The 13,000-nt window shown below is 50.2% G+C and overlaps 2 protein-coding genes across 2 annotated transcripts; one reads left to right on the forward strand and one right to left on the reverse strand.

Annotated features, from left to right (window-relative positions):
• Positions 1 to 40: 40 nt before the first annotated feature.
• On the reverse strand, positions 41 to 9,422 carry LOC306643044 (myotubularin-related protein 9-like). The gene is given in 11 exon segments (XM_079108959.1): positions 41 to 232; positions 234 to 321; positions 392 to 543; positions 5,352 to 5,572; positions 5,654 to 5,795; positions 5,971 to 6,132; positions 7,514 to 7,740; positions 8,208 to 8,381; positions 8,496 to 8,621; positions 8,849 to 8,957; positions 9,135 to 9,422. Coding segments are annotated over 11 exon segments (1,614 nt in total). The 5' UTR covers positions 9,320 to 9,422; the 3' UTR covers positions 41 to 204.
• Positions 9,423 to 9,464: 42 nt separating this feature from the next.
• Positions 9,465 to 12,798, forward strand: FAM167B (family with sequence similarity 167 member B). The gene is made up of 2 exons (XM_079109093.1): positions 9,465 to 11,751; positions 12,429 to 12,798. The coding sequence occupies exons 1-2, from the start codon at positions 11,500 to 11,502 to the stop codon at positions 12,657 to 12,659; spliced, it is 483 nt and encodes a 160-aa protein (XP_078965219.1). The 5' UTR covers positions 9,465 to 11,499; the 3' UTR covers positions 12,660 to 12,798.
• Positions 12,799 to 13,000: the final 202 nt, after the last annotated feature.

Consider the following 13,000-nt stretch of genomic DNA (forward strand, 5'->3'; position numbering starts at 1 on the left):
GTTATCCCTCCTCACTAATACCTCAGCAAGCCAATACCAGTCATGTATACCTTTATTATTTAGGCCTTCTCCCTATACTTTAGACACTTGCAAATTAGAACTTCAGTATTCTGGGCTGGCCTAGGTCATAGGCATGCTCATCAAAGGTCAGAGGTCCTGAGGGGCCTGGAACGGTTTCAAGGAGTCATTGCTTAGGTTGGGAACTCAAGCAGAAGCTGTGGGCTGAGTCTCCAGTCTTCTCCCTTTCTGTCACTATTTGCCACACCTTCTCCCATGCTACTTCCGAAGGCTCAGGTGGGCGAGTCCAGCGCAGAAACAGGCCTGCGGAAAAGGAAGACAAGTGAGGAAGCTGAACAGAGAAGATAACTACCCAGGGGAGGTGGGTGGTCACCTTGCCATAGCCGCAGGCTCTGGGGCTCCACAGAAGGCCAAATGGCCAAGGGATTGGGCACATAGAGTGGGTTCCGGAGTTTTCGTTGTTCCTTTGGCTGGTTGAGCCCAGACCACAGAGAATGTGTTCTAGTCCTCACTTCACAGAGGCATCTGTAGAGAACAAGGGAGTGAGTTCCAGCTGTGCCCTTGGGGATTCTGGGGGTGCAGCCCTGGTTAGTATGGGGACAGCCACTCTGGGGCAATGATAGCCTCTCTTTTTTCTGCAAAGGATAGTAACAGTCAAATCTATTGGGACTCTAGAATAAAACGGGAACAAGACAAAACCCTATGGAGTTGTTTAGAGGGAGAAACAAATTAAGTTTTGCCTAAGTGTCAGGGAAGGCTAATTAAGAATGTGCTACTTGAGCTGGGTCTAACACTAGAAGTTCACCACATCTACAAAGGTGTGCTATAATTTGGATCTGGAATTTCCCTTAAAAGTCCCTTATGCTAAAGTTTTAAGTTTCCATCTTAATGTTCTTAGAAAGTGATAGAAACTGAAGAAGTGGGCCCTCATGGGAGGTCGTCAGGCCATTGTGGGCATGCCTTTAAAGGGGATATTGGGACTTCAGAACTCATTGTACTTGGACACAATACCTTTATTTTATTTATTTATTTATTTATTTAATTTATTTATTTCTTTTTGCCGTGCTGGGGACTGAACTCAGGGCCTTGTGCTTGCAAGGCAAGCAAGCACTCTACCAACTGAGCCATATCCCCAGCCCTTTATTTATTTTTATGTGATGCTGAGGACTGAACCCAATGCCTCACACATGCTAGGCAAGCACTCTGTCACTGAGCTACAATCCCAGCACCCCCCACTTTGTTCTGGCCACGAGGTGAGACGAGAAGAGTGGTTTTATTCTGCCACATATTCATGCCCAAAAGCAACCAAGCCAACCAATCATGGACCAAGACCTCCAAAACTGAGCCAAAATAATTTTATATTATATATTATATAATATATAATTATATATAATATGTATGTATTTATAGCCAAAATATTAAATATAAAATATTTTATATATATATATAAATTTTTTTTTAGTTGTGGAGGGACACAATACCTTTATTTATTTTTATGTAGTGTTGAGGATTGAACCCAGTGCCTCACACGTACTAGGCAAGCGCTCAACCACTGAGCCACAGGCCCAGCCCAAAACTTCTCTCTCTATAAGTTGATTATCTCAGGTATTTTGTTACAGTAATGGAAAGCTGACTAATAACATGTAAAAACTTGAGGGGTGGGGGGACTGCATGAACCAAAGGAAGAAAGTGAACAATGACCCAATGAAAATACTTGTAGATCTCGCCCGGCGCAGTGTTGCACACCTGTAATCCCAGTGGCTCAAGAGTCCAAAGCTAGCCTCAGCAATGGCACAGTGCTAAGCAACTCAGAGAGACCCTGTCTCTAAATAAAAATAAAAAAATAAATAAATAGGGCTGGGGATGTGGCTCAGTCAAGTGTCCCTGAGTTCAATCCCCAGTACCAAAGGAAAAACAAAAAACAACTTGTAGGTCTAGACCAATGAGTTATTTTTAAAAACTGATGAAAGTGGAGGCAGGGCAACCATAGGAAGGCTGCTGAACATTCCAGATGGAAAGAAATGAGTCTGGATAAGGGGAGTGGGAAGGACCTCTGGCAAGAGAGAAACAAGCTAAGTTTTTAGGAGAAAGGCTAAAGATAAGAGATGGGGAGAGGGAGACAAAGATAACAGTTTCTAACCTGGATGAACCATGAGTGGAGTTGGTAAAACAAGACAAGGTGTGGGTGAAGACAGGCAACAGAAGTGACTAAATATTTTCTCCACCTTGAGACACTCCCTCCTCCATCTCTCACTGATGAGACAAAAGCTTATGGAGCTGATTGGGAGCATATGCAACAAGCCAACCAAATGATAAAAAGTTACCACTTTTATGTGCCTACTATTTGCCAGGTACCTGCTAACCACTCTATTCTTCAACTCAGTTAATCCTCATAGTCCCCCTATGGATTATGGCTACTATTGTCCTCTCTGTGAGGAAACAAAGATTGAAAGAGGTTTATTACACAAATGGTATGCCTTTACGCCATGTACAAACAGAGAAACAACATGTATCCCATTTGTTTACAATAAAAAAAAAAAAAAAAGAAAGAGGTTTGCTTATGATTGATCACTTAGCAGGTGAGTGGTGGAGTTGAAGAGTCCAGATAATTTAACTCCACTTTCAACCTCTATTCCATGGCTCCACTAGAATCCACTTTGCAAAGTTATAGAGAGCCCAGGAAGCATTTATTTATGCAGAAATCTTTTTGCTGGGTGCAGTGATGCATGCTTGTAATCCTAGCAACTCAGGTAGCTGAGGCAAGAGGATCACAAATTTGAGGTCAGATTCAGCAACTTAGCAAGAATCTGTCTCAAAATAAAAAATCAAAAAGCTCAGTGGCAGCCCACGCACCTGGAGGAGGGAGCAGCAGCAACGATGGGAGATCCTGGTGGTTTACCTGGTGGTTTACCGAGCACAAAGCCCATGATCATCTTCTCTAGGCTCCCCACCAGGGAAAGAAGGGTTGCCTGCGCCCAGAAGGACTACGTCTATTCATCCCCCACTACCTGGCATACCGTGACCATCAAGAGGGCACCCGAGAGCCCTTATGACAGCTCACAGTGTCGCTGGGCACCGTACTCTGCCCGAAGGAGAGCGCAGCTCCTCAGACGGCCCTGGTCCTGGACAATGGAAGACCTGTTCAAGTATGAACTGAGCGAGACGGACCAGGTCTACCTGGACCTCGAGGCAGTGGGCATCATAGGTACCACCCCTCTGCACGTCCCCCCAGAGGACCAGCCCGGCTTCTCCAGTCAGGACCAGGCCTGGGAGCACCCCCCAGGCAGCGCCCAGCCCCCGGGCCCCGGCACCTCTGACCCCTCAGAGGCCGAGGCCCAGGCCCTGGATGCCTTCAAGAGACTCTCAGTCTCTGCCTCCACCTCTGCGGACTCAGAGGAAGGTGACCTTGAGGACTCGGACAGACCAGGTCCAGGAGATCACTGAATGTGTGGGTCCTGGCTCTGGCTACTTTCGCATCTGATTACTGCCCCTACCTGTCATCTGGGTCACTGGGTCGCATGTCTGGGTTTCCGGTCTAGGGGTGGAAGGGGTGTTCCTGGGCGCACTTCCTTCCACTGCTGCTGCCCACAAGCTCTCTAAGGGGCTGTGCCCATCACCCGCAGGACACTGGGTATTGAGTGTCATGTTTCTCCTGCAGGCTTGTGTCCCACCTGCAGTTTTAATCTGTTCCCTGATGACTATTAAAATATTTTTGCAAGTTAATTGATTTTTTTTTTTTTTTGTGGGGGGTAGTATGGGGATTGAAGAAAGGGTTGCTCAACTCCTGAGCCACATCCCCAACCCTTTTTAATATTTTATTTAGAGACAGAGTCTGGTTGAATTGCTGAGGCTGACGTACTTGCGATCCTCCTACCTCAGCCTCCGGAGCACCTAGGATTACAGGCGAGGCCCTGTGTGTTCTCATGGATTTTCTTCACTCATTTCTGTTTATTCTGTGCTCCTGACGATTACAGCTTCTCCAGTTTTTCCCCATTTGTGATTGTTTTCTTTAGTAGGATTTGGTTTTCATTGTTAATTTTTAGTACTTTTCAAATTACTTGTCGGGATCCTGTTTAGTCTTTTCATTTCTATCAGTGAAAGACTGATGTGTTGTAAAATAGAATAAATTACAATTTAAATATCAAAAAAAAAAAAAAAAAAAAAGCTCAGTGGTAAAGCATCCCTGGGTTCAATCCCCAGTACCTAAACAAAAATGCTTTCCCCTTCAATCTTTTTATGCTGGGGGCAGGGGGCCAGGGGATTGAACCCAGGGGCACTTAAACATTGAGCCACATCCCCAATTCTTTTTATTTCGTTAAATTAATTAGGGTCTCACGAAATTGTATAAACTGGCTTTGAATTTGTGATCCTCCCGTCTCTGCCTCCGGAGCCACTGGGATTATAGATGTGTGCCACTGCTCTGTGCTCCTTGTTTTCTTTTTTTAATATATTTTTATTAAATTTATTTTTAACTGATACATACAAACAAAAGTTGTACATGTTAGTGGGGAAATGTGATATTTCAATACATATGAACATTGTGTAATATTTAAATCAAGTTTAATATCTGCTCCCTCAAACACCAATTTTTTCTTTTTTTTATTTTTTTTTCTGGTACTGGGGATTGAACCTACAGGTGCCAGACCACTGAGCCACATCTGCAGCCCTATTTTTCTTTTGAGAGTCTCACTAAGTTGCTTAGGGCCTTTGTAAGTTGCTGAAGCTGGCCTCGAACTTGCGATCCTCCTGCCTCAGCATCCTGAGTCGCTGGGATTACAGGCCTGCGCCACTATGCCCAGCCACCATGCTCAGTCACTTATCATTTCTTTATGGTGAAAACTTTCAAAATACTTTTTTTCCTGTTCTGGCTTTTATTTATTTTTTTAAATTATTATTATTATTATTTGCAGTCCTGGGTCTCAAACACAGGGCCTTGTGTGTACTAGGCAAGCACTCTACCACTGAGCTACCTCCCCAGCCCTCCTCTGGCTTTCCTTAATCTACAATTCATTGTTGTTATCTATAGTCATCCTACTGTGCGATAGTACCCCAGAACTTCTGTTTGTATCCAACTGTAACTTAGTACAGTCCTTACTTCAAGGTAGGGGTGCACTTGTTCTTGGCAATGAACAGAATGGGTAGACGTGAAGGATTGGTTTTAGACTCATCTCTCTTTGGGTTTGCAGATGTTAGAGGGAAATGTGAGATTGGGAGGAAAAGGAGGGAAGGCCACAAGAGTTTTCCTAAAAGAGACATTCATCGACGGGGAAAGATGGCCTCGAAGGAAGCAGCAGGCATCTGCCCCGACCTACCTTAACACACGATTAGCTCACCTCTCCTTTTCACTGTTGCAGAGGAAGGTGCCAAAAGGCGAGGCATAGGCGTGTTCAAATAGTGCCAACAGCAGCCCCTCCCCAAACTCCAGCGACAGCGGGAACTGGCGGCCCAGCTGCCACACGCAGTCCAGGAAGAGGAGAAAGGTGGGTGCCTCGTGCTTGGGGCGGGTGTGAGAGAAGGCCGAGTGGGCACAGCGCAGCTGGAAGGGGTGGCCAGCCTGGGGAGGGGGCAGAGGCATGGGCAAGGGAGGCAGGGTTTCTGGACGGAGGGATAGGGCTTGGACTGGGTGGCCACTTACCTGGATCCACTCCCGCTCCACCAGTTCCTGGAATCCAGTAATGGTCCGGCTCAAGGGGTCCAGGATAAGTTGGGTCAACGAAGTCACAAGCAAGGTGCTATCTGTGCCTTCGGCCCCATGCACCAGGATGCAGGCTCCTTCCCTACCATGGGAAGGGTCCAGGGCTCATCAATAGTGGCAACTTCTTCCCTGCCTGGGGTGGCCAGGCCAGGAGTAGAATGTGCTCAGTTCTGCACCATATTTGCTTATGAATCATGGTTTTGAGAGCTCTGCCCATCCCACCATACCCATTCTGTCTCATAGGGTAGGAATTTTACCTTTCCATGCCTTGGGCTGCCAGGCAGGCGGTGCTCAGTGCCTCCTTCACATGTGCCAGCCAGCGGCAGCCCTCTAGCCGACTAAGCCAGCGGTCCATGCTCTGCTCCGTGTCCCCACAAGCCTCCACTAGGCGCACAAAGCTCTCCTGGAGAGCCCGTCCCCTAAGCGAAAGGGAATCTGGTCATTCTTTCCCCAGCCCAAGCTCTGGGTGAGCAAGTGGAAGCAAGAGCTCCATCCCAATGAGGCAGGGAAACAGAACTTTCTGAGGAGCCCATCTGATAAGAGGGACATAGGACCCTTTGGGGAGCCAGTCTCATGGGGAACAAAACCCATGGAAGAGCCCTAATCTGATGAAAATCATGTCATGTCTTTGAGAAACCCTCAATCTTATGGGGCAAACAAAGACTCTTAGGGGAGCCCTAGTCTGTTGGAAGGAAGCATTGCATTACCTGAGGGGTCACAATACCTGGAAGTACCCCAGTACTTTTGGGATTCTGCATCTGCTCCTACCTCTCAGACACCACTCTGCTCAAGACTACCAATGACCCCTCTTCCAGAAAAGCTAATGCCACCAGTGAGTCCCTACCAGAAAATTCAACAGATTTTTCCACCCTGTTCAACATTTTCAGCAACTGCCCACTGGCTTTTGGATAAAGTCTAAACTCATAACCATGGTTTTCAAGACCTTTGCTCTGGACCCCATTCTGCCCCTTAGCTGCATCTCTCCCACTTCCTATCCTATGCTTCTACCACCCCAAAGTGCTTGCAGTTCCCCAAACAGGACAAATGACCAGGCTCTCTCTGCAGTTCCCCCTACCTGAAATGGCTTTCTCCCTCCTAGCTAACTCCTCTTTCTCTCTCAGGTCTCACCAAATCACCCTATTTTCAGGGAAACCTCCTTCAAATTACTGAGACAGGGTGCCTCCACTTACTGCTACTTATTTCATTGAGTTCTAATTGCCCATTTGCTACTAAACTCTGCATGTCAAGGCTGCCCACCGTGGCAGCCTCTATGATCAATGTTGGGTGAATAAATTAATAAGAGTTTTGTATATTGATAGGGAAGCAGTCTACTCTCCCCAAAGCAACAGATACATCTGTATCTGTGCATGTGGGGTGTGTGTGTGTGTGTGTGTGTGTGTGTGTGTGTGTGTAGGGAGGTTGTTCTAGGAATACCAATTTCAACTTATGTAAAGAGGTATTTTTTCTTTCCAGGCAGAATTGGGGTATATAGTGATGAACTCCCTCATTTGTGGGTGTGCAAGTGGGGATGGCCAGCTGGCAGGATGGCTGCCAGGAAAGGCCTAATCGTCTTCCAGGGCCCTGACCCTCCTTTTCCTCCCACACACACATTCATGAAGAAAATCTAACTCCATCAGAGACCCCCACCAGAAAATCTAACGGATTTTTCAGCCCTGTTCAAAGTTTTCAGTGGCTCCCATAGCTTTTAGGATAAAGTCCAAGCTCATAACCATGGTTATGCAGCAAAGCATCTCCAGCAGCAAAGCCTGAGAGAAGATGGGGGGGAGGGGGGCGCCCTACCTCTCCAGGGGTCGGTGCAGTCGTTTCCAGCCAGGGTAGGCGGCCTTGGCCTCTGTGCCCCCTCCAGTCATGCGGGCCTGTTTAGCGGCCTGGGAGGATCGTGTGTCCACTATGAAGCCCTGAGCCCCAGGGCGAGCCCCTGTCAGTACAGCTCGCAGCAAGTCCTCATCCTCAGCACAGCGTCTCTTCTGAGGACCAGTCAGCGGCTGACTGGAGCGTAGCAGAACCTACGGACAGGGACCCAGCCCAGGTTCAGGAATTGGGCTCTGAGCTTGGGGAGCCCCTGGGCCAGGCCTATACGCAAGAGCCGCCTACACCAGGAAAGGGTGGACTGTGGCGCTGGGGGCTTAGGGACGGAATTCACAAGGCTTCAGATGGGTTCTTGGAGGGTCCTAGCTGTGGCCAGAGGTGGGAGGGTCCCTGTGAGCAGACACCAGCCCTGGGTTAACAAAGACTAAGCTTCAAGGGGCTGGGGGCGGGACCCGAGAAAGGTGAGATCCTGAAAGGCGGGAGGGGCGGGGCCAGCGTCAGGACCCGGGGATTGCCCGGAGGAGGCGGGGCTTGTTGGAGGCAGAGCGCGGCGGGTCCTGAATGGGGCAAGAGTCCCCGGCTGCAGCCAGGCGTAAACCGGCCCTGCCAGGCCACAAAAGGGCTCGTAGGTCTCAGGGCGGAGCCTGGGGAGGGGCTGGCTCACGGTTCCGCTGGGAGCGTGGTGGTAGCAGAGCACTGGGAAGCGGCCTCCTTGACGGAAGCGGGCGCACTGCGCCAGGGCATCGTCGTCCACCGCTCGAGGCACTATTACCGCACGAGGGTAACTGGAGCACAAACTAAAGTCCTGGTTCACCTCGCTCAGCCGCCACGCGTTGGTCTGCAGCACAGAGAGGCCGAAGGCCAGGTCTAAGACACCCAATGAGTGCCCAGTCGGCGTGCCCCTTCTGGACCCGGTGCTTCCTCATTCCCAGGTCCTTATGACCGCTCCCACCTCGCGAGCTACTCGCTTGTAGTAGCGTTCGGGTGGGTGGAAGTGCCAGGCGTCGCCCAGTCTCAGGCCCTTGGGACGGTAGAAGAACGGAAAGGAGGTGATGACCGATTCCAGGGAGGACAGCGCCTGGGGACGGAAGTCCGGGGCTCTAGGATTTGTTTCGATAGAGTACACTCCAGCCCCTCTCTTCAGCTCCCACCTCTCCGTGTACCCTCGGCCATCCTGCATGCCCTGCCATTTAGCTGAGCCTCGGGATAACACCGGTACGGAGCCCCTTTGCACAGTAGCCCCTTTTTGCTTCCCTCCGTACTAGATAGGGGTAGCTTAAGGACCTCGGGTACGCCCCTACATACCTCGATGGAACGGGCGATGTCCAGCGTCGCTTCCACGCCCTCTATGTCCAGCTGCAGCACCCTCAGGTCCTTACAGCGCAGCGTGATGGTGCCGGAGTCACCCGCCACCCTGGAGATGGACAGACTCAGGCTCCGTATTCCCCGCCCTCCACCAGGACAAGAGAAAGAGTTTCATACAATTGGACGTTTTGTAGGAGGGCGCCCTCTCCAAGTGCTCTGGCCCTTCCCCCTCTCCGCGGCGAGTCGCGCGCTCCCCAACTTGGGGGACGTCCCAGCCACGTCTCACCGCTTCTCAATGGAGTCGACACTGCGCAACAGCAGCAACCACAGGTCCGGAGTCGATGGGGGCCCTGGAGACAGCAGCAGGTGGTGACCGGTGACGCACAGCGTGCCGCGCAGCGGGGCCTCCTCCGGACCCGGGAGGAGCTCGGCTTGGGCCCGACCCGTGCGGATCAGCTCTGAGAACTCCATTCTACCAGCGGGGACCCTGGGGCCCAGCGGGACAGGCTTCGGTAGCGTCGGGCGGGGCGAACGCGGACTCGGAAAGGGACAGGAACTGGCTGGGCAGCTGGCGACGCCGGCAGGACAGCTGTTAAGGAGGCCCCTCTGAGGAAGGGATCGTACAGTTTCACAGGCATTTTTCTCCTGTTGCCAATACCAGTGAGGACCCTGGCCAAAGTCTACTAAGGAAACCTCAATTTCATCATCTGGGAAATGGGGAGAATAATCTTTCCTGAAGTCCGTGCCTGGGTCTCAAGAGGCACTCAATATTTTGAGCTTTTTATTTTTGGGGTGCTGTCACTCCTGCTGCCTTAAAAAGAAAGATCAATAACCATCTCTTCCTCTGTACCATGGTGGATGGGTCAGAAAGTGTGAAACTGCGAACTGCCTACTTCCTCCCATACATCTGAAGCTTGAGTGGGGGAAATCCCTTGGTCCACCTTAAATGCAAGCAGCTGTGTAGCTGGCGCCCCTCCCGCTCCACAGCTGGAAGTCCCTGCCTGAGGGCGCCCTCGACCGGGGCCAATTCTAGCTGTTGCTTATCCTCAATAACCCATCCCTTATGCAGCATCCCCAGGTTCCTACTGCCCAGACAATGAGCTGGACCAAGTGTGTGGTGCTGAGAGGCAGGAGTGACTGAGGAAGGTTCTGTTCACAGGATTTTCAGTCTGGCAAGAGATAAGCTTAAGCTAGTAAAATTACAAACGGAAACTAAACTGATTTGCTGAAGGACTCATTCATCATCTATCCATCCATCTATCCAGCAGAATTTTTATTTCTTATCAATGTCTGCATTATGTTGAATCTGATTAAGAGTAATTAATTCACTAGGTAATTCTTCTTTTAAATGAAAAAAAGTGAAATTATAGGTGGGCTCCTATAATGAAACCATAAGATTGGAATTGTTCTTCCATCAAAGAACCAGACATGAAAGAGTTCAAATTATAAAATTTCAGTCCAACAGCAGCAGTTATAGTGGGAATTTGAGAGACATGCGAATTCTCAAGTCCTACTCCAGACATACTAAATCTGAAACTTTGTGGATGAAGCTTTCCAGGTAATGCTGATGCATGCTCAACTTTGAGAATCACTGAAATGTATACAAACAGGCAAAAGTAATTTTGCTGTCAGAAGTTAGGGTAAGGCTGGGACTGTAACTCGCTGGTAGAGCACTTGCCTAGTGCACACAAAGCCCTGGGTTAAATCCCCAACACCACCCATGAAAAAAAGAAGAAAAAAGAAATACAACAGTCTAGGAGGAGTACTGTATTTGTAATATATAATACTCTTGCTTGATCTGGGTGCTGGTTACACAATTGTATCCAGGTTGGAAGAATTCATCAAGTTATGGATTTTACAATATGTACATTGCTCTTTATGTATGTTTTATTTCAATACAAGGTTTAAAGAAGGGAAATACTATGGTTGAAATTCTGGGTGAGGGAGAAGGAAAGCAGACTAGGAGCCCATTCACATCCTTAGCTTTGCCCTCCCTTAAAGAGACAGTCCTGGAGGGACATGCCAGAGAACTTAAGGGCCCTTAGAGAAAAGCTTAAAATCATTGATCTGTCTCAGCAGAAGCTCATAGAGGGACAGGGACTTGCCCAAAGTCTCATTGAATCAGAACTGGAACCTGGGTCCTCTTACTGCCAGTTGGGGCCTCTGGACCCTATTCCTTGGCTGATGGGCTACTGCCGTGAATGAGGGTGGGGCAGCTAATCAACCTCCTCCCCCTCTCAGCTTCTGGTCTTGGGTCTTGGGAGCAGAGCCAAGACTGGTGTGAATGATGCTTTTCTTATCCTGGAGCAATTTCCTTTCTGGGAACTGGGAGTCTCCTTCTGGGCAAAGACAATAAAAAATCATCTAAAGAAGTAGAAAAGCAGGGTGCCTCCTGCCCCCACCGGATGGGCATCACGTGGCTGCTGGTTAGGATTCCAGGAAAATTCCAGTCCTTGCACACTTAGCCTCACACACTCATCTGCTCATCCAGCCTGGCACACTCAGCCTCTCTATCCCACCTTGAACATTACCATCACCCACTCTCTGGCACACTCTTTTCACACTCAGTTGGCACCACCTCTCCTGGGCCATATTGCAGGCCTTTCCCTCATCTAGAGCAGCCCTGCCCTGTCACTCACTGCGAACCCACCATGTCCCTGGGGCCACCACAGGCAGTGGATGAGGAGGAAGAAGAGGAGGAGGAAGAGAGCTTGGACTCTGTGAAGGCCCTGACAGCCAAGCTGCAGCTGCAGACTCGGCGGCCCTCGTATCTGGAGTGGACTGCCAGGGTCCAGAGCCAGGCCTGGCGCAGGGCCCAAGCCAGACCTGGGACCGATGGACCTGGTGCCATCTGCGGCTTTGACTCCATGGACTCTGCACTTGAGTGGCTCCGACGGGAGCTGGTGAGTCTGGTGGGTTAGATAGCCTTACATGGGGTCTTCAGGCTAATCGTCCTTAGGGCCCAAGACTGTGGGTGTGGGGAGAGGATGAGAACAGATTCCCCCCACTCCAGCAATTGTCAGCTCCTGTGTCTCTGGGCCCCAGGAGCCAGAAATACCTTTGTTTACTATTTTATGTGGAAAGTCTTGCTGAAGAAGGATTACATCAATCTACTGAGCTTGTGATCCTGTGGCTTAGGGAACAGAGCCCTGCCCTTGGGGGACCATCAGTTGTAGGCAGGGAAAGACGTGGCCTCCCCTACTCTGGGAACAGCTATACAGTGCAGTACACAAAAGGAGGTACTGATCATGTTGTAGGCAAAATCTGAAGAGGAGAGTGTTGACTATTAGCTGTCAAGCCAACATGTGCACATATAAAGATGTCCAGGCTCCAACTTGGAGATTTGCTTAGTTGATTTGAGATGGGGTCCCAGGCATCTGTATTTGCTAAGGATAATGGCTCCTTAGCTTTGTTTGAGAACTCCCAGAGTGGAGCAAGATCTGAGAGATCAGGAAGGATGAAGCTAGTGTGAGAGGGAGCTGGGGGCACAACCGGTGCAAAGGCCCAGGGGGTTGACCGGGACGAATGGCAGGTGATACTGGGGCAGGCCCGGCAGGCTCACGCCCCCTCTCGGCCGCAGCGGGAAATGCAGGCTCAGGACCGGCAGCTGGCAGGGCAGCTGCTGAGGCTACGGGCCCAGCTGCACCGGCTGAAGGTGGACCAAGCTTGTCACCTGCACCAGGAGCTGCTGGACGAGGCCGAGCTGGAGCTGGAGCTGGAGTCCGGAGTCGGCCTGGCGCTAGCCCCGTCGCTACGGCACTTAGGCCTCACTCGCATGAACATCAGCACCCGGCGCTTCACCCTCTGCTGAGGGGCACCTGCAGGCCTCCTTCTCTCTGAGAAGAAAGATGGGCGCGGTGTCCCAGAAGGGCCAGTACCTGGAGGGGTTGGGGGCACACTCAGGTCTCTTAGACCCTCCAAGCTCCTCAATAAACATCTTCTGCCTCCCATCAAGGTCTCTGCAGTTTTTCATTGAGGCTCAAGGCCTCTGTCAGTCTCTGGGACCAGGGATTCCGTGGGAGAAGAGAAGCATTGTTGAGGGTGGAGAGGACTGTTGTAGCCCCATCTCCCCATAGCTAAGGTCAGAAGTGGTAAAGAACTTGAAATCCCAAGTCACCCCCATAAGAGGTGATTTAGGTAAATTGGGTGGCT

This window comes from Sciurus vulgaris, assembly GCF_902686455.1.
Source record: "Sciurus vulgaris genome assembly, chromosome: 1".
Taxonomy (NCBI): Eukaryota; Metazoa; Chordata; class Mammalia; order Rodentia; family Sciuridae; genus Sciurus; species Sciurus vulgaris.